At 48.0% G+C, this 20,394-nt stretch overlaps 1 protein-coding gene across 4 annotated transcripts in view; it reads right to left on the reverse strand.

Moving 5' to 3' along the window:
- Tmc7 (transmembrane channel like 7) overlaps window positions 1–20,394 on the reverse strand; it is a 45,973-nt gene that overhangs the window by 13,576 nt on the left and 12,003 nt on the right. For 2 of the 4 annotated variants that reach the window (XM_048789576.1, XM_048789578.1), the window contains exons 1-6: window positions 17,357–17,488; window positions 13,229–13,377; window positions 9,832–9,999; window positions 7,087–7,169; window positions 3,026–3,171; window positions 622–769 (exon numbers count right to left, since the gene is read on the reverse strand). In XM_048789576.1, coding sequence (XP_048645533.1) covers window positions 622–769; window positions 3,026–3,171; window positions 7,087–7,169; window positions 9,832–9,999; window positions 13,229–13,358 — 675 coding nt within the window. In that variant the 5' untranslated portion in view covers window positions 13,359–13,377; window positions 17,357–17,488. Of the gene's footprint in view, window positions 1–621; window positions 770–3,025; window positions 3,172–7,086; window positions 7,170–9,831; window positions 10,000–13,228; window positions 13,378–17,356; window positions 17,595–20,394 lie in introns of those variants that run through there. The other 2 variants (XM_015491114.2, XM_048789577.1) reach the window with 2 other exon arrangements.

Here is a 20,394-nt window from a genome sequence, read left to right on the forward strand (position 1 = left end):
CACACATTTCTTTAAACAGCACATAGGTGGATGCTATTTTTTAGGTCCATCTGGTAGTCTCTGATTTCAATAGGAAAATTTGATGTGTTCATATTTAGTGTAAGAAATAATACATTTGATTTTATTCCTGCCCCCCTTACCTTATTGAGCTTTTGGTTTTGGCTTGTCCCACCCTCCATTTTTTTGGGTGGATTTTACCAAAATATTCTTCATCACTCCTTTTCTCCTTCTTAATTTGGAAATTCTCTTGTACTTTCTCATAATCTCTCCACTCTACCCTATCATTAGAGCATTCCCTCCTTCGTCCCATTTCTTGGCACAAGTAACACTAATGACAGGTTTTCATCAAGTGGGGAAATAACAGGGTCAGATACTAGGGAAGAAACCCACTGGGTCCCTGCCTCCCTTCCTAGCCCCCATTCACCAGAACCCCTGTGTGGGTTGAACGTAATCAACCCTGATGAGCCGTTTGCTGCCAAGAGCCTTGGTAATGACAGAGGGGAAGCAGGCTAAGCACTTGAGACAGATGGGCCCCGTCTGGATCCTCTAAAAGCTGCAAACAGCCTCCCAAGGCCTGACCTGGCTGATGAGGACCCCCCGGGGAAACCCAGCAGCACTCACTCGGAGCTCGTACCGCAAGCTGCTGTGTTTCAGGTCCGCCATGCTGCGGTTGGTGATGCAGAAGTCCCAGCCCGCAAAGATCTTGTTGCAGTAACTCTGGAAGTGCTCCTCACTCCGAATCAGGTTGATTTTGAACCCTTCCACCGACCTGACCCCCAAACACAAACATCCTCCTTATAACAGCAGCAGCAAAATACAGGCCCATGAATAAAGCGCTTTATCCAAAATGAGAAATAAGAAGTTAGACATGGCTGTATTGGGGGCCCATTTTGATAACGTCAAGTTTTGGACCATTCTAAACGTACGTCACAGCTGACCACATAGACCATTGTTGAAAATAGTCTTCTTTTATACATCTAGTAAATTCTATCATCTAGTAACTTTTATACATCTACTTCGAGTAAAGTTAAACTCTTTTTTTTTTTTCCTATTGTGGTGCTGGGGTTTGAACCCAGGGCCTTGTGCATGCGAGGCAAGCCCTCTACCAAACTGAGCTACGTCCCCAGCCCCCAAAGTCCAACTTTCTGCAACGGCCTATAGATGTGACATGATCTCGTTGTACAATCTCTCCGATCATGGCCACTCTGTTATAAAACCGCGATGGTTTCCTTTCCTTTCCATAAACACGTGAATCCCTCCTCCTCTTGCCTCGGGAGCTTGGCTCTTAGAAGTTCCCAGAACTCTCTCCAGGGTTCTTCCCAACTCTTCCCATGGCTGACTCCTTCCTATCATCCATGATTTGGATCTAGAGTGTCCCTCGGAAGCTCATGTGCTGCTTGGTCCCAAGTCCCTGGAGCTACTGGGAGGCAGAACCCTGAAGAGGTGGAGCCTAGCGGAAGGAGGTGAGGTCACTCTCCACCATGTGCTCCCACCACGATGTCCCGTACTGCCACAGACTCCAAGTAACAGGGCCGTACAACCATGGACCAAAGCCTCTGAAAACCATGAGCCAAAACAAACCTTTCCTCCATTTAGATTACCTATCTCCGGTATTTTTTTTTTTCACAGTAAGGGAAAACTGACTAACGCATCATCCTTCAGATTTCAGTTCAAATGTCCTGTGGTTCCTAATCTCCCCATCTAAAATTGCGATCCCCACATCACAGCAATGAACCTAATCTGCAATTTGCCTATTTATCTGTTTATCGTTTACAGTCCGTTACTCGGAGTAAGTTTTAAATTCCTTGAAGGCAGGTGTCCTGGCTTTATATCCACCACGCCAGGACCATACTTTAGCTAACTGATTGATAGATGAATGAATGAATGATTTAAATAGTCAATAAGGCAAATATTTAATGAGCACCTGATTAAACCAGAGGCAAGTTCTGTTGGACATTTCATAATTGTTATTCAATCAAATGCTTTCATGGGAAAAAATACACCTTGGCACTTGATGATATAAAAACACCAAATAGCACACACCTTCCTCGCAGATGAAATGCCAGTCATTTAGGATTTCTTAGGGAGGCATAAAGAGCAACAGAAATGGAAGGGATGACCATGGTGGGTCATTCTGCCAAAGGATCACAGCAAAGAATTTGCATCAGAACCACTTGAGGTGCTTTCCCCAAAATGTAGGTTCCTAAATGATTTCATACCCTGAGATTCTCTAATTAAGTAAGTCTCATGTCGGCTCCAGAAATACACCTCTATTGGGTTGGGACCATTATACCTCGAGGGCCAGTTGTTGACTGAATAACTAAAGGAATTAATATTCCTACCCTTTCTCAGGAATTGCTCTCACTAAGCCACTTGGGAAATGCCTTGCTGTCCTACAGTTCCAGTCCCCCTGGCCACAGTGCACAGGTCCGAAGCCTGGGCACTTGAATCCATGGTGGCCCGTCGCAGACAGTCTGATTACAAATGGCCACCGACGGAGGGTTACAATTAGGCACCCAAATGAAAAAGGGCCAACAAGTCTCTTCAAAGAATCTCTACACCTGTGACCCAGGGCGTCAGAGGACAGTGGAAACTGAGACACCCTCTCTCTCGCCACTTAAGCAAGCTGCCACCACACAAGAGACCCAAAGATGAGGGAGCCTTTGTTTTTGTTACTGTTCCTAAGCAATAGCTATGTCTTTGTCCTTCCTGTAAATGCGTTTCTTGCCCTCCTTGGTTCCCAAGATGCCACTCAATTCCCCTGGGTCCCAGTGAGACAGAGTTGGATTTCCGCCACTTGCAATGGACGTGGAATTGCCAGATATGCCCAGTAACAACTGACTGAAGAACTCCAGCTCTCCAATCCTGACTTCCTTTTCCTCCAGGGCTTCCCCACAAAGCCCAACCCGGACTCTGCTCATCTTTTGGGCAACAGTTTCCAGAGTCCACAGAGTCCTAAGAGACTCCAGCCACCAACAGTAATTCTTTTTTTTTTTTTTTTAAGGCAATGACAGAGTAAACTTACCTTTTCACGATCCAAAGGAGGCTCAGGGCCAGGTAGGCAATTGTGCTTATCAAGTAAGCCAAGGGCAGATCATAGGTGAAGTTCTGGAACTTTATACCATGGATGGTGTAATGTCCATAAAAGAGGCTGGTCTCCTCCAAGAAACCCTGAAATCAAGTCAAGGACATGAGGTTGGCCTGGTGAGCTCAGGGCAGGCAACCAGAAGAGTAGTCTCTGACTCAAGGAACTCACATACCATGTCTTTGTTCATGTCTATATCCCTAGACATCAGAAGAGCCCCAGGAGACTAGGGGGTCCTCAGTTAGTGTCTGGGGAATAAGGCAAAACCCAAGCATAAAAATATGGGGTGAAATCATTCAAAATAAATTTGTGCCACAGCACCAAAAAAGAAAAAAAAAATAACGGAAGTACAAATCTTATACTCTAAATACTATAAATCATTGTTGGGGGAAAAAAAAATCAAAGTAAACAGGAAAACATCCCATGTTCATGGATCAGGAGATCCATGATAATACTCTATAAAAGGATCTACAGATACAACACAAACCCTGTGAGAATCCCAGCTGGCTTCTCTGTAGAAATTGACAAGTTGATCTTACAGTTTACAGGAAGCTGCAAGAGACCCAGGAAGCTGCAAGAGACCCAGAACAATCTTGGGAAAGAAAGAACAAAACTGGAGGACTCATGTGTTCCCACTTCCAAACTTACTACAGAGCAACAGTGACCACGATGGTGCAGCACTGACAATAAGAATAGACATGTTCATCAACAGCACAGACCTGGAGTCCAGAAATGAACCGATATATCTACAGCCAATTGATTTTTTTTTTTGATAAGGGGAAACAGCAATCTTTTCAATGAATCACACTGAGACCATGAGCTAATCACATGCAAAAGAATGAAGTTGGACCTCGACCTCACATTGCATATGAAGATTAGCTTAAGATGGACCAAAGGAAAGAGCCCAAACCATAAAGTGTTTAGAAGACAACAGAGAACTGAATCTTCATAACCCTGAACAATCGATAGCAAATGCGATATGACAGCCCTGGGAAGGCAGGAAGTCCTACATGCTACAACTCACACAAACCTTAGGGACATTATACTCAGTGAGAAAATCCAGTCACAAAAAGACAAAGACTGCAGGATTCCTGATCATATGAAGTCTCTAGAGTAGTCAAATTCACAGACACACAAAGTATAATGGTAGATCCCAGGGACTTGGGGGGAGGGCAAAGGGGCAATTGTTTAATGAATATAGAATTTCAGATTTGCAAGATGAGAAAGTTGGTAGAGATCTGTTGTGCAACAATGTGGATAACCTTGACACTTCTGCATTTACACTTAAAAGTGATTAAGATGGTGAGTTTTCTGCTATGTGTTTACCACAATAAAAATAAAAATCCTCATGCCTTAGATTTAGTAATAAATGCTTAAGGACACCCAAAGCACAAGCAATAAAAGAAAAAAACATAAATTTTAAAAATTCACCAGCAAAATTAAAAACATTTATGCTTCAAGAGTTGTACCTAGCATATATAAAGAACTCATAACTTGGGGCTGGAGTTGTGGCTCAGCGGTAGAGCGTTTGCCTCACACGTGTGGGGCACTGGGTTCGATCCTCAGCACCACATAAAAATAATAAATAAACAAAATAAAGGTACTGTGTCCATCTACAACTAAGAAAAAAATACACTTTGAACATTGTTTTAAAAAAAAAGAACTCATAACTCAACAATCAAAAGACAGATAATCCAATTTTAAAACAAGCAAAGAATCCAAATAGATGCTTGTCAAAAAAAAAAAAAAGATGCAGAAATGGCCACTGAGCTCATGGAAGGATGCTCAGTGTTATTAGTCATGAGGGAAATGCAAATAAAATCCACAAAGAGATACCACTCCACACAATCTAAGATGGCTAGGATGAGGTCAGATAAAGACAAGTGTTGATAAGGATATGGAGAAACTGGAATGCTCATGAGCAGCTGGAAAGAATGCAAGGTAGAGTAGGTAGCTTGGAGGAGGGGCAGTTTCTCAAAATGCTAAACCCAGGGTTACCATGGGACCCAGTGGTTCCATTCCTTGGGTATCTACCCAAGAGGAATGAAGGCATATGTCCACACGATGGCAGCACTGTGCATAGCAGATCAAAGATGTGAAACAACTCCAACATCCATCCTGAGCAGATGCACACCATGCAGACTTCCTCCATAGACACATCCTCCAACAGGATATTGCACCAGGAAAAGGAACAAGGTACTGACCTCTGCAGCCTGCATGAACCTTGAAAATGCGACAGCAAGTGAAAGAAGCCATTCACAGAAGGCCACATAGTATATGATTCCATCTGTTTATTTTTTGTTCTGTGTAATTTTTTTTTTTTTTTAAGTTCTGGAGATTGAACCCAGAACTCTGTAAATGCTAGGCAAACACTCTATCACTGAGAAGATTCCAAAATAGGCATTTTTGAGACAGAAGTATATTAACAACTGCTCAGGGCAGATTTGGAGACTGGGAGGTAACAGCTAAGAGGTATAGGCTTTCTTTTGAGATAATGAAAAGGTTCTAAAATTGGCTGTGGTGATCATAGCATGCCTCTGAACATACCGAAAACCATTCGACTGTATGTTTGAAGTGACTGAATTATAGGGCAAGTGGATGTTATCTCAATGCAACTTAAGAAAATAATAAAAAAACAGGCTCGGGGGTATAGCTCAATGGTAGAGGCCTTGCTTAGCATGCAAAGCTCTGCAACAACAAAAAAATAAAACAAGGATTTATTTTCCAACCCCAAAGGTATCCTTTGTAAAAAACAGCACAGAAGATTCTTCTTATGGTGTGAAGGAAGGGACACCTCAGATAGCTCCGTGGGTGGCAGGGACATGCCAAGGAAGGGAAGAGGCCACACACAAGGAAAGTAGGAACAGAGCAGGCAGCAGAGAGATGTTCCCGACGGCGTGTTTACCAAGGGGAAAAACAGAGGAGACCTGATATCCATCAACAGGGGACGTGAAAAATCCACACCACGAAACAGCAAGCAAGACCATGAAGTGGGCTGCGCTCAGCGGTGCACAGCAGGTAATCCCAGCAGCTCGGGAGGCTGAGGTGGGAGGATCGCAAGTTCAAAGCCAGCCTCAGTTCAAAGCCAGCCTGAGCAACTCAGCAAGGCCCTGTCTCTAAACAAAATACAAAATAGGACTGGGGATGTGGCTCAGTGGTTAAGTGCCCCTGGGTTAAATCCCTGGTACCAAAAAAGAAAAGACCATGAAGTGTATAAAGATCAGGGAGAGGCAAACCCTGGTGTGGAAGGTCTGCTGCCCTCTGGTGGCGGGGGGAGGCACTTTCACTCTGTATACATTCTTTTTCACAACAACTATGCAGCAGTCTCACATTATCTAAGTAATTAAGTGAATCTTCTAATAGAAACAAAAGTACACATTCTCTTCTCCTCTCCCAAAGCCTTGGCACACAGACCATAAAAAACTTAACCCAACTACATGAATCCTACGGGGCAAAACTCCCCAGGGCCTGAAAATATAAGATTTATTTCATCTGGAGCCAAGGGATTAGCCTGGGATCGATAAACATTTAAGGGATTTCCAGGGAACTGTGTATGTCCACACGTGTGCACCGTGTGTGTGTGCCTGTGACGGGCAGGTGGCCACGTGTGCTCTGAGTCTTCGAATCACACGTCTCCATGTGGGGCTTCTGGGTACAGGAGCCTCAGCCTCAGCCACGCCCTAAACTTTTCAGGGTCAGAGGAATCAATCGACTCTCTCCAGCTCCGTTGTCTCTGAACCTTCTTTCTGTGGGCAAACTCAGCCTCTTGTTGTGGATCAATATGAAGGTGTCAGGGACAAGGGGAAAAGGACACCGCTGAGAGCCACAAAACGCATTTCCCGTGGGTCCCAGCAGGTCACCACGCATCCTGCTTCTTTCACCGGGTGAGGCGTCCACACTGGTGTTTGGCTCTCACCGTGGACATGCAGGAAACTGAGCTTTGCGTCAACCCCCTTCTAGCACTTGGAAGGGTCCAAAAGAAGGTTGAGTTAAATACTTACAGTGCCAGAAAGCAAGTCTATGATGTAACTGTAAAAGTAAATAAGTCCAGAACTACTTATGGGGTATATGGTGCACTGGATATCTGCAAGACACAAAAGCAAAAAGGTTGGTTGGCGACAGTCTGCAGTCTCTGGGACTCCTTCCTCTGTGGCAATTTGTGTGCATCAGCACATAACTATGCACATTTACATGTGTCTCAGAGATCTGCATATCTGTGCATGCATGTGTGCATACCTTTCTGATTTTTTGTTTCCAAACCCAAAGCATCTAAATACGATAACATTTATTTTTCTTTCTATTTTTCTTCTGCTTCTCTTTCTAGCAGTTCCTTCATAATTCTTCCTGGACTTTGAGGCCATATATCTTTTCTGTGCATTTTGTACTGAGTTCACATTCAGAACACTTTCTGCTTGTGTGTCTCGTGCTTCTGTGTTCATGTTTGTACGTGCTTTGAGATATGTGATTGACAGAACTGTTATCCCATTTTAAGCACAGCTGATATATAAGATCTTTTACATCTGTATCATCCCCTTCAGTTTCATTAAAAATGCATATATTTACATATCTGTAATTATTGAAAAGAATCCTAGCACCGGTTTTAGTGATACTACCGTATGCTCGGACCACTCCCTCCCTCCCTTGATGCATGTATCAGCTACCACTGCGTAACAAATGATCTCGCAGTCTCAGTGACCAAAAAAGTCAAAAGTTTGTTGTCTCACTCGTGGGCTTGCAGCTGCAGTTCATTCAGCTGATTTAGGCTGAACGTTTGTTGGGCTTGGTTCTATTCCACAGAACCTCACTCTGGAGCCTGGGCTGAAGAGGCAATGTGTACCTGGGGCATGCTCTTCTATAGTATGTCACAGGGACACAACAAGAGGGCATTTCAAGTCAGCACTTTGCTAGACAAAATGAGTCATGCAGCAAGGGTCAATAACCATGAGATGAGGAGAATTCACTACCCACAGTGGGAGTCACCCTAAAGTCACACTTACAGGAAAGTGACAAATTCAGGAAAAGAACTCAATCTACCACCTCTTTTGGACGGCTTTGGTTTCCCCTTTGTTAAAATAAAGGCATTACTGGGTGCAGTGGCGCACGCCTGCAATCCCAGTGGCTGGGGAGGCTGAGGCAGGAGGAGCAGAGAGTCAAAGTCAGCCTCAGCAACAGTGAGGCCCTAAACAACTCAGTGAAACCCTGTCTCTAAGTAAAATATTTTAAAAGGGACCTGGGGATGTGGCTCAGTGGTTAAGACCCCTGGGTTCAATCCTCAGAACCAATAAATAAATCAAATAAAGGTGTTGAATCAGTTCCCCCAAAACCAATCCCAGCTCTACCATCTTTTAATTCTAACATGAGTGTGTCTGTGTATTCATTCAACAAACATTTCTTCACCACTATGCCCTAGATGGATGTTGGGGATAAAAACATAAATCAGAGGTGTTTCCTGCCCTTGGAAAGCTCACCACCAATGGCAGAGAAAGACTAGCAGCAGTTGGGTGTAGATAAGGTGCTCAAAAGGCTGCATGAGCCCAGGAAGGTAGACAGAGGAGACGCCATCTCTCTCTTCTGAGTCAGGCCTGCTCTCCTTCCTCACCATCCTCCAGCCCAGAAGTCGGTGGCCAAGTGCAGCCGGCTGCCCTGGGTTGTTAATAAGGTATTACTGGAACCTGGCCACGCCCACTCATTACCTATACCTAAGGCGCCAGGGCAGGGTTCAACAGACAGTCAGCTTACAAAACAAAAAAGAAAGAAAGCCAGACACAGATGACGTCTAAGCTGCTTCCCAGCCAGCCCTGCCCTGTGCAGGATTGCCAGCCGGCATGCCAGGCTTCCAGCCCCTCTGAGACGCAGGCTCATTTTCCGGCTCTGAGCCTTGGCAGAACCCATTCCTTAACCTAGAGGTTCTCCTTGTCCTTCAATAGCTGCCTCCTCCTCACCCCATCCCCCAGGCTCTGCTTAGAGGCTCTGCCTTCAGAGAGGGATCTGGGGATCCTTCAGCCTCCAGTGACCTGGTGTTCAACCTAGCAGCACCCTATTCTTTGCCCCTGCCAGGGCCAAATTCATGTTACATAGTTCATCGTGTGCTGTTATTTCACAAAGCTCATCTACTGCCAGAGCACACAGACGCTGGGATGAAGACAGGAACTGTCTGCTGAAGTCCCAGTGGCTGGCTCTCATCCAGCACATGCCGGTCGGTGCTCCATGAATATTTGTTCAAGGAATGAAGACCCTGAGCATCACCCTTAACAGAGATTAAAACCTCAAAGTCCTGGAGGAGGGTGTTACATTATGTTTGCTAAACATTTCCACTTTCCTACCCTGCACTGCTCCTCCCAAATGCTCTGATGAATTCTGAAGTGGCTGAGTGTCTTGCTTTGTCCAAAGAGATATGGCAGAAATAAGGCCACGTGGCATCTCCAAGCAGAAGCATCAGCAGCCAGTACTTTCCCCCTGAGCCACAGTGACTATGGCCAGAGAGTGGCAGCCCCATCAGCTTGGGCTCCAGAGTGTAGACCACCAACCCATGATAGAGAAGGACTGTGAGTGAGAAATAAACCTTTGGAGTTATTTAGGCACTGAGGGTTATGGGGTCATTTGTTTCTGCAGCACAATCTCACTCATCCTGACTAAATACAGTCACCTAAGACTCAGAATGAAGATTCCTCATATAGGAAGCTCTGTAGTGAGTTCACAGTGAAAAGAGTAAACCAGTAAACTAGTAAACCAGGCCTCAAACTCACCCATATCTTTGAACGGAATGAGTACAAAGGTGCTGTTGGTGATTTTGTATTTGGTCAGCAAGATAGGGAGCAGGACCAGCATAAAGATGATCAGAAATATCACCAAATTCAGCAACACCAGGAACCGCAGGAAGGAAAAATAGGACTGAATTCCAGTGCCAAATTTCCCTGGGGGAAAAAAAAAAAAGAGAAATTTGGACATCATTCATCAGGAGTATTGTCCTACTACACACAGGAGATTCAATCAGCCAGACAAAGCTGAAGATGGAGGAGTCTTGGCGGGGCGCAGAGGGAAAGAATGTCTTATTCTCCTGCTGCCTTTCAAGTTCTAATTTCCAGTGTTTGCATTACTCACATACAGACCTACTCCCAACCTTGAACCAAACACTTGAGAACCCTGTAAAGATGGGGAGGGGCCCCCTGTCACTTCCTATGTGAATATCTGGATGACTCAACAGCACCAACGGATCCCCCCACTTTTGGAAATCCGTTCACTATATATGCATGTACATTTTTCTGAACTCTGTCCTGTTCCACGGGTCTATCCTTACCTCAAATACCAGACTGTCTTAATTATGGCACATTTATAGTAAGACTCTGCATGTGGAACAGGGCATCTTTCAGCTAGTTCTTCCTTATGACAGCCCTAGGACTGTATCCTTGACATTTTGCATTTCAATAAAGATTTTAGATCAATGCTTTCTTTTCACCTGCTGGGATGATCATAGTTTCTCTCCTTTATTCATTTCCACCCACTCACACTCACACTCACACTCCCACACACTGCTGAGATGACATGAGGAGAAGTGGTAATATGGAATCGTCTGCTCCATGAACATGGTATATAGGTTTTCTTTAGTTTCTCTCAATAATATTTTATCATTTTCTGCACATAATTATTATACTCCTTTCTTTAGATATGTTTATAGATATGACTTTGGGTGCTATTATAAATTATATCACTAAAATTCATTTTCTAAATATTTTTGCTGGTATCTAGAAATGCAATTTAATATAATTAATTGATACAACTGATTTTATATACAAAGCATGTTAAATTAACAATCTTGCTAAATTCACAGGTCAAGGCTAATGAGGGTTAAGTCTGATAATTGCTTTCTTACTTTCTATATCCATACCATGTCATCTGCCAAAAAAGGATGGTGTTTTATTTCTTCTTTTCCAATTATTATCCCTTCGAACCCCATTGTGTTGAACCAGGCAGGACATCGTGGATGACGCTGAGTAGAATCTGGGATCATGAGCACCTTTCCTTCATTCTCAAGGAAGGCAAGTTTTTTGATATTTCATTAAATCTGGTATCTGCTATCGATTTCCCATAGAGTTTAAAAAACCAGATTATGAAAGGTCTCATCTAGTTCTCATTTGGTTAGAATGAGAAGTGAGGTTTGATGGATGCTTCTCCTGCCTCTGTTGCAAAGAGCATGATTTTCTTTTTCTTCCTGCCGTCAATCACACTGACTGAGTCTCCTACCAGGTAAAAGGCTGAGCAGGGTGAGAAGCATCTGGAGTGAGTATGCTGGTTCTTGGTGGGGGCGAAGAACTTACCTCCGGAGACTAAAGGTACATGACACAAGCTCTGCCTCCCACGCCCAGCGACCTTGTCAGAGGAAATGAGTGACACCTTCAATCCCTGCCAAAGGAGCACCCAGCCAAGGAACGGCAGGAGAAGAAGAGCAACAGGAGAAAATCAAAGTCCCAGTCCCCAGGGAGAAGCTACCCTCTAGCACACACGTCATTTCCTGACCGAGCTAACGCCAGGCTGTCTGAAGTCTGACTGCAGAGCCCAAAGCCCAGCCTGTCTCAGCCGGGCTGAGCGAGTTGGCACAAGTACCTTAACTCCTCTGAGCCAAGCAAGTGATGCATACCTCTATGAAGGGTGACTGTGAGCACTGAGATCAGATGAGTAAACGTGTAACACAACACCTGGTCCATAAAGACGAGCAAAGACTAGCTTCTATGATCGCATTCCAAACAAACGATGCTTAAGTCTCAAGAGAAAAAAGTACAGAGTGTGTGGTTAAAGTTTTAAGGGAAACTATGAAGCCCCTTTAGGCTCACACCTGCAATCCCAGCAACATGGGAGGCGGAGGCAGGAGGATCACAAATTTGAGGCCAGCCTCAGCAACTTAATGAGGCCCTAAGCAACTTGGTGAGACTCTGTCTCAAAATGAAAAATAAAAAAGGGCTAGGGTTCTATCCCTGGGTTCTATCCCAGTACAAAAATCAATCAATCGATCAATGAAAGGTAATATATTACCAAAGGTAAAAGGTCACCAGTTGTTATATTTTTTAATAGGAATAATGGAAGCGATCCATTCTTCCATACTTACCCTGCCACATTTCTTATGAACACCTTTACAAAGTTTCCGCCTTAGCAGTGTGAGCTGGTGCTTGTACATCCTTGTGGGTTTTGGTGGAAACTATGTAACCCTAAGAGGCCTCACCTCCACAACTTGCCTAAGTCACCCAGATATTGAATATTTCTGATTTCATACTTTGGCATAACTTCTCATTTTTGTGCACTGAATATTCCCATATTATCCCCACCTTCCAAATTCCGTATACTGGAACCCCAGCCCCTCAAGGTGATGGTGTTGGAGGTGGGTCTTGGGGAGGTGATTAAGGATGAGGTCATGAGGCTGGGGCCTCGTGATGGGATCAGTGCCCTTGTAAGGAGAGACACACCAGGGGGCTCCTGCTGGTCCCTTCCAGGGTCTCCCAGCCTCTTAACACTCACAGAGTCAGATGGGCACTTTAGCAAGGCTTGTCCAGCTTCTAGAACTCTAAAGAAAAACATTCTTCTTTCTTCCTTTGTCTTTCTTTCATTTGTATTCATTCATTCATTCACTCACTCATTCATTTAAGACAGGGTCTCACTAAGTTGCTGAGACTGGCCTCAAACTTCCTATCCTTCTGTCTCAGCCTCCAAAGCCACTGGAATTACAGGTGTGTGCCACAGCGCCCAGCTCGAAATTCATTTCTATGAAGCCCCCGTCTATGGTATCCTGTGACTATAACCTGTGCCCCCTATTCTCCCCATCATGGGGAAGCTGTGATTCCTAGTGTTTCCATAGCCACCGGCAGCTGTGGTGGGGTGGCACTGCCTCTGACCCCTGTCCCTCGATACTGCTTATAAATGTCTAAAAATGCAGACACGCAGTTCAGTGACACCAAGCGACACATCTGGGCTGGAATAAGAAGAACATCCCGAGCATCTCCATTAGCACCCCGGTGCCACTGGCCCTGCTAAGCCCAAGGGTGGCTTGCTGCTCACGTCTGTCGCAGGAGGAAAAGCTCCCTGTCGGCTGAGCCTGGGGAGAGAGGGGCCGGGCGCCTGCAGCAGGACCGACTGTGCGGAGCCAGGTCCAGGTACCTTCTATGCTGCGGATGTCCTTGCGCCACAGCTCCAGGTGGGTGGTCATCTCGCGCGCCTTCTCGAGGAACCGCTTCCAAGACTTGCTGCTGTACTGCTTCCACTGATCCCACTCAGACAGGTACTTCATCTGGGTCTCCTGAATGTCCCTGCATTAAAAAAAAAAAATGACCATGACAATGACAGCAGCAACAGCGTCAGACCTCGGCATCTGCATCCAGGAGGGCTCCAGCAGAGGGTCCTCGTGATCAGCTGCTGGGCACGGCCCCTATGGGAGACAGTTGGCGGTTCCTCCAAATGTCAAACACAGACTTATCATAGGACCCGGAATTCCACTTCTACCTACGATTCCGGAATAAATGAAAAGAGGGTTCTCACATAAAAAACTCACTCTGAATGTGCATAGGAGCATTATTCAAAGCCAAAAGATGGAAACAACCCAAATGTCCATGAATGGAAAAATAGATAAGCAAAAAGTAGTCTGTCTCTATGTGGTGGAATATTACTCAGCCATGAAAAAAAAATAAAGTAATGATACCTGATAGAATTTGAAATGACTCCAAACACAAAAGGCCACTTGCTGTATGTTTCCATTTATATGGAATGTTTAGAACTGGCAGATTTATAGACACAGAAAGCAGGTTCCCAGATGCCCAGGATTGGGGAGTGGGGAACAGGATATGGCTGTTTAAAAGGTACAGTTTTCCACTAGGTTGGAGAAACCATTTCTGGGAGTGGACAACCACGACGGCTGCACAACACTCTCAACGCACTTAGCGGCAGAGAATTAGGCACTGTCGTGATTTAAGTGGTCAGTTTTATGGGATATCACTTTATCACAATGACATCCACGTGACGGCTACTCTGCACCCAGTAAAGTGACTCTACAGAGCCACATCTGACCTGGTCCTCCACCTCAGTAGATCATACTCAGTAGGTCAGGCTCCCCGTCCTCCTGCTCAGGACACCCCTTCTTTCCATACCTCATCCTCCTCAGTGGTACAGTAGTTCAATATCCGTCTCCCCCTCTACACCGCAAGCTCTTTAAAGGTGAAGAGGATATGTGGGATTTGTGGTTGTGGCCTCTGCCTAGCACACAGCAGGCTCCGTGACAATCCTGCCCGGGGCCTGCTTTGCTGAGCACTCTATCCCCAGCACCTAGCATGGCACCTGGCACTTAATAGGTGTTCATTAAGTATGTGTACCCTGATGAGCACAGAGTTCAGAGTCCCCGGATCAACAACACGCACTGCTCCTGTATCCACGGGAAGCAAACCGCCTTCCCATGAGTGTGGATTACATTCAGGTGCATAGACAGACAGACAGAGAGATCAGAGATATAGTCTAGGTTATGTCCCATCACTATGCACAGAATGAACAGCTCCTCCTTACGGTGAGGATCCAGGTCCTCTCAGGAAGGCAGCCTCCAGGCCCCTCTGTCTTACCGTGGTCTCTCCCTCGATTTCCTGACCCTGCCCTCGGGGTCTTGGTATGTCCTGCTGTTAAAACCAGTCAGCCCCTCCGTCAGTGTCCTTGTGAGTCAGGCACCAGCTGAGCCGCTATCAGCTGCTCAACCCCGCATGGCTGACAGTCCCTCACCAGGGAGCCGTCCTGCGCACAGGAGGAGGCTTGGTGGCCTTCCCACTCTACTGCCTCGATGCCAGGAGCTCATCCCTCCGTTGTGACAACTAATCCATCTCCACACATTGTCAAATGCCCTCTGGGGCCCTGGGGACAAAACTTCCTGGCCGATGAGAGGCACATGTCCTGGCTGACAGGATCAGCGGTTAGTGACCATGCACCACATCGAGCCACCAGCTGTGACTGCCTTTCGCAGTTTTAAATGGTTAAAAAAATTAAAAGATGTTAAAAAATTAACATCGGGAAAGCACATGAAATTCTCTTGTCTGTGCCGGTAAATGCAGGGCTGCAGGGGCCCGGCCACGCTGGGCCACGCTGGGCCACGCCGGTCACTAGGAATTGTCTGCTGTCCTGCTACAAAAGCAGAGCCCAGGGGTGTGACAGAGGCCACGTGGGGCCCCGCGGCTGCCACGTTATCGTAGCCTTTGCAGACAATGTCCAGCCATCCCGAGGTCCCACAACCACCGCTCCCTGGGGAGATCTGCAGGAGGAGCCCAAGGCCAAGGTGGTGGAGGGGCGGGGGACACAGGGGAAAGAGAGGGTGCCCAAGGCCGGCAGGGGAGAGGGGGGCGGGGAGGAGTGTGGGGAAGCATACTTGAGCGGCACAACCAGTGACTGGCTTGTCCCCAAGCATGTGGCACCCGCCTCCACCCTCCCTTCAGCCTGTCCTCCTCCATCCGACAGGGGACTCCGGTCCAGGGGAGAGGCTCGAGCCATCCTCAAACGAGCCTCCAGTGCCTGATGTGTGGTTGGGTTGATAAAGTACCAACCCCTCCACTAGCAGTTCCGACTGGGGACGATTTTCCCCACCCCAGGGCACATCAGGCCATATCTGGGGACACTCTTGACTGTCACAACCTCTGGGGGGAAGATGCTATTGGCATCAGCAGGTAGAGGCCAGGGATGTGGCTTCATCCGACAAGGCAGAGCCCACAAGTCACCTGTCCCTGCAGGTGGAGGACTAACAGTGCAGAGGCTGAGAAACCCAGGCTGGGGGCAGGTCAGAGGGAACCAGGGGCCCGGACAGCACCGCTGGGTCATGCAAAGGAGCTAGCAGCTCTGGGGTTATCATTTCTGCCGTCCTGTGTCCTATGGTCACCAAGTTCTAGGGTTCACTGTGAAATCAGTCAGACCCGGCCCTGCCCTCGGGTTCTATCAGTGCCACTTCTACAACCAGCTCGGGAATTTCTGGGCAGAAGGAAATGCAATTTCAGCGGTGGCACATGCCTATCATCCTGTCATCCCAGCGGCTGGGGAGGCTGAAGCAGGAGGATTGTGAGTTCAAAGCCAGCCTCAGCAAAAGCAAGGCGCTAAGCAACTCAGTGAGACCCTGTCTCTAAATAAAATACAAAATAGGACTGGGGATGGGGCTCAGTGGATAAGTGTCCCTGAGTTCAATCCCAGGTTATTAAAAAAAAGGGGAAAAAAATAGAAAATGTGTTTCCTTCTTGGATGTGGAGAGGCTTGGCATACAGCAGAGGTATTTTACAAGAATTCAAAATCCATCAGTCTGAAATAGTGGGAAATAAAGGATACTTGTAAAGTCTGGCTTTATTCCCATGTTTTTGAACACATATGACAACCTACCCCCGTATTCAAAATCAGAGACCTGGGGGTACGGCTCAATGCAGAGCACTCGCCTAGCGTGCATGACCCTGGGTTCCATGCCCAACACCTAAATAAATAAAAAGAAAAGAAAATAAAAGAAAAACCACCACAGGTTTGTAAAGCTACAAGGGAAGGTGTGGCGCCATGCACTATGTCCATGCTACTGCCCCGGGCAGCCTCAGATCAAGCGTTAGGCAGAAATACCACTTCAGCCACTGTGTCAGACCAATGGGAAAAATCCTAGGGATTGAATTCTGCAGGAATGATGGGGATGGCAGACTACAAAGTCCTCCTCTCAGCCAGGCCTGGTGGAGCAGGCTCGGAAACCCAGCTGTCAAGAGGCTGAGGCAGGAGGATCGCAAATTCAAGGCCAGGCTCAGCAACTTAAAGAGATCCTGTCTCAAAATAAAACAAGCTGGGGATGTGGCTCAGGGGTAGAGCATCCCTGGGTTCAATCCCTAGGATTGAGGAGGAGGAGGAGGATGGGGAGGAGCAGGAGGAGAAGGAGGAAGAGGAGGAGGAGGAAGAGAAGGAGGAGGAGGAAGAGGAGGAGGAGAAAGAAGAGGAAGAGGAAGAGAAGGAAGAGGAGGAGGAGGAGGAGGGGGGAGGAGCATCAGGAGCAGGAGGAGGAGCATCAGGAGCAGAGGAGGAGGAGGAAGAAGAGGAGGAGAAGCAGCATCAGGAGGAGGAGGAGGAGGAGCACCAAGAGCAGGAAGAGGAGGCTGATAATCTGCTGAGCTGTCACGGGTTTGGGTGTCTCCGTGACCGCTCGGCAGCCCTAAGGAAGCAAGGTCCAGTGACGTGAGCTCCCAGGGAACACGGCCCGTGCACAAGCTCATCCCCACGCGGAGCACCGCGCAGCCCCCTGCTGTCGCGCACCTCAGTCGCCGCTTCTCCGAGATGTTGAGCGCGTACTTGCGGATGGACTGGCTGCTGAGGTTCTTGGTGATGCCTCCCTCCAGGTGGGAGCCGTAGGAGTCGGCGGGCTTCAGCAGGGTGCCGCTCTGCTTGTCCCGGGGAAGGATGGTGGTCCTCCTGCGGGCCACCGAGCGGTAGCTTGGCAATTCTTGCAGGAAGTTCACAGGTGGCGAGGAGAAGCCTTCCACCGACTGATTCTCTGGGGGAGAGAAGAAAACCGCCCTTCACTGCGGCAGGCCTGGGGGCCAACACACAAACCTGCCTGGAATACCAGCCCACCGAGGCCACCACCTTGCAGATATTCACCAGCCCAGGCCAGGAGCAGAGTCACCTGGACCCTATGCTGTGCACAGTGCTCATGGCGGTGCTCAGCACTCACACAAAATAATAGTAATCACAGTCTGCAAATGCGTTCACTTTCTGCACGTGTGTGTGCAAACGAGCTTTAAGCTGAACAACACCAGAGCTCTAATTCTGAGCAGGACCTGTGACTTATTTTAACCAAAGGACACAACAGGAGGAGTGCTCTCCGTTCCAGCCCTAGGTCATCAAAGGGCCTGGTGGCCTCTCGTCTGTAGCTCCTGAGCCCGGGGCTCTGGGTAAGAAGTTCGGCTTCCCTGGGGCAGCTACAAGCAGGGGCAGACCCTACGCTACAGGGAGAAAGGCCACGGAACTGGGTGACAGCAAGAGCCAAGATCCTGGGCTTCTGTCCCCAGACCCCAGGCCACCCTCACCAGACATGGGAACCAGCAGAAATAACACACGGCTGAAGCCCCCGGGTACTGGAGAAGTGGCCGGGGTGAGACCCAAGCGGCCTTGGCAGGCCACGGTCATGACCGTCAGATCAGGTCGTAACCCGGATGGAGGGCACTGAGGCCCACGGCCTGACCACACTTTAAGGGGCTGCTCTGGAGGCTGCGAGGCTCAGGCCAGGTCGGTCGCACAGGCCCACTGATGGGTAGAGGGTCACAGCCTGGTGCCCAGAGGGCAGTCCAGCTGCGCCCAGCTGTTCCGATCTGGGACGACCGCCCCTCTCTCTGATGGACACATTCAGACACAACAGAACGACTGTCTGGCCACAGATGACACACAGACACGCACCTAGGGCTCTGCCCACGGCCAGGAGCCTCCCACACCCAGGGCCTCCCACATCTGCAGACCCAGCACACCCCAAGGATGTGACACGCGCCATGTGTAACAGCGTCCAGGGCCAACTCAGCCGCACCCCTCTCTGGGCAGCAACAAAGCGCTTATTAACAGTGAACAAAGGTCTTTGAAGATCGACCAGCACAGAGCTCCTGAATATTCAGCAACTGTGAGGTCAGGACCCGCAGCTGGAGCTGGGGCCTGCCACCCACTGGCCAGGCCACCCCAGGAGAGGCCACAGCTGTGCCAGAGTCACATTTTTCAAAGGTCTCCATTGATGCATTGTAGATAGATATATAACAGTGGGTTCATTCTGACATGATCACATGTGCATGGAATACAATTTTCTCCCTCTATCCCCAGTACTTCCTCTGCTAGAGTCAAATTCTACTCCCCTCGGGAACAGGAGATGCATCAGGAAGAGCCCTGGGTGCGTGACAGTGGGCACGGGAATCCAAACAACAGGATCAGTACTGACTAAGTTCCACTGAGTGCCCACTTGGTACCAAGCTCTTTAAAGTACTTGCTGTGAGTCACCACGCTCAGTCATCTGAACTGCTCTTGGAACACAACTGCCCCTATTTTACAGACGAAGAAACTGAGGTCTGGGCAGGCTATGGGACCTCCCCAGTCACACAGTTGCTCAGTGTGTGGACCAGGAACTTTCCAGTATCTCAGTCTCCAAAGCTGCACCCTGGAATGAAACCATCCAAGGGTCCACGGATAGGGAAGTGCTTCCCTAAGTGCTAAAATGACACACAGGTACACCAGCTGATTACTGATCAGTCTTCCCCAAACCACACCCCGACCCTGGCAGCAGATGTTCTATTCACACCGTGTCACTTCAATAGCCCCAGGTGGAACGTTCGATTTTCAAATGGCTGTCATGGAGCAGGAATGCTTTTTCAAGACTCTTGGGTCACTCCAGGGACGTCCCCTGTCTTTAAATAGACAAACACACAGCCACGCCTTTGAACGTGGCCCGTTATGGTTGTTCCCAGGATCCCAGCGGCCCACACACTTTTCACAGCATGACATCACCTGATTTCCCACGCCCACCTGTAGCGTCGGGCACGGGTGATTTCACTGCCCAGGCTTTGTGGCAGGGAAACTGAGACCCAGAGAGACGGTGACCTGGCCGAGACTTTGACGTTGAGGCAAACCCTGGCCACTGCTTCTTAGAAAGGCAGGTCGCCAGCCTCGCTGGGCCTCGGTGAGCTCAGCTTCTGAAACAGGAAACTCGCTCTTTTTTTTTTTTTTTGGTACCAGGGATTGAACTCAGGGGCACTCAACCACCAAGCCACACCCCCAGCCCTATTTTGTATTTTATTTAGAGACAGGGTCTCACTGAGTTGCTTAGTGCCTTGCCATTGCTGAGGCTGGCCTTGAAGTCATGATCCTCCTGCCTCAGCCTCCACTCCTTACGGGTGCCACACGCCAGGCTGCCTGCTCATTTGCATAGGAGATTGAGGGAACAGATTTCAGATGTTAGGTGCCACCGTCTAGGAGCACTTAGAACCTCTTGGCTATTGGAGCCAGATTTCAGCAATGAGGAGATTATTAAGGTGGGAGGATGCCCGGGGCCAGGGGACAAGCATAGGAACTTTTCCTATCATGATATTCTTCGAGGTCAAGGTCTAAGTTTAGCTGGGCTTGGTGGTGCATGCCTGTCATCCCAGCGACTTGGGAGGCTGAGGCAGGAGGATCGAGAGTTCAAATCCAGCCTCAGCAAAAGCAAGGCTCTAAGCAACTCAGTGAGACCCTGTCTCTAAATAAAATACAAAATAGGGCTGGGGATGTGGCTCAGTGCTCGAGTGCCCCCAAGGTCAATCCCCAGTACCCCACACCACCCC

Source organism: Marmota marmota, unplaced genomic scaffold (assembly GCF_001458135.2).
Source record: "Marmota marmota marmota unplaced genomic scaffold, marMar, whole genome shotgun sequence".
NCBI lineage: Eukaryota > Metazoa > Chordata > Mammalia > Rodentia > Sciuridae > Marmota > Marmota marmota.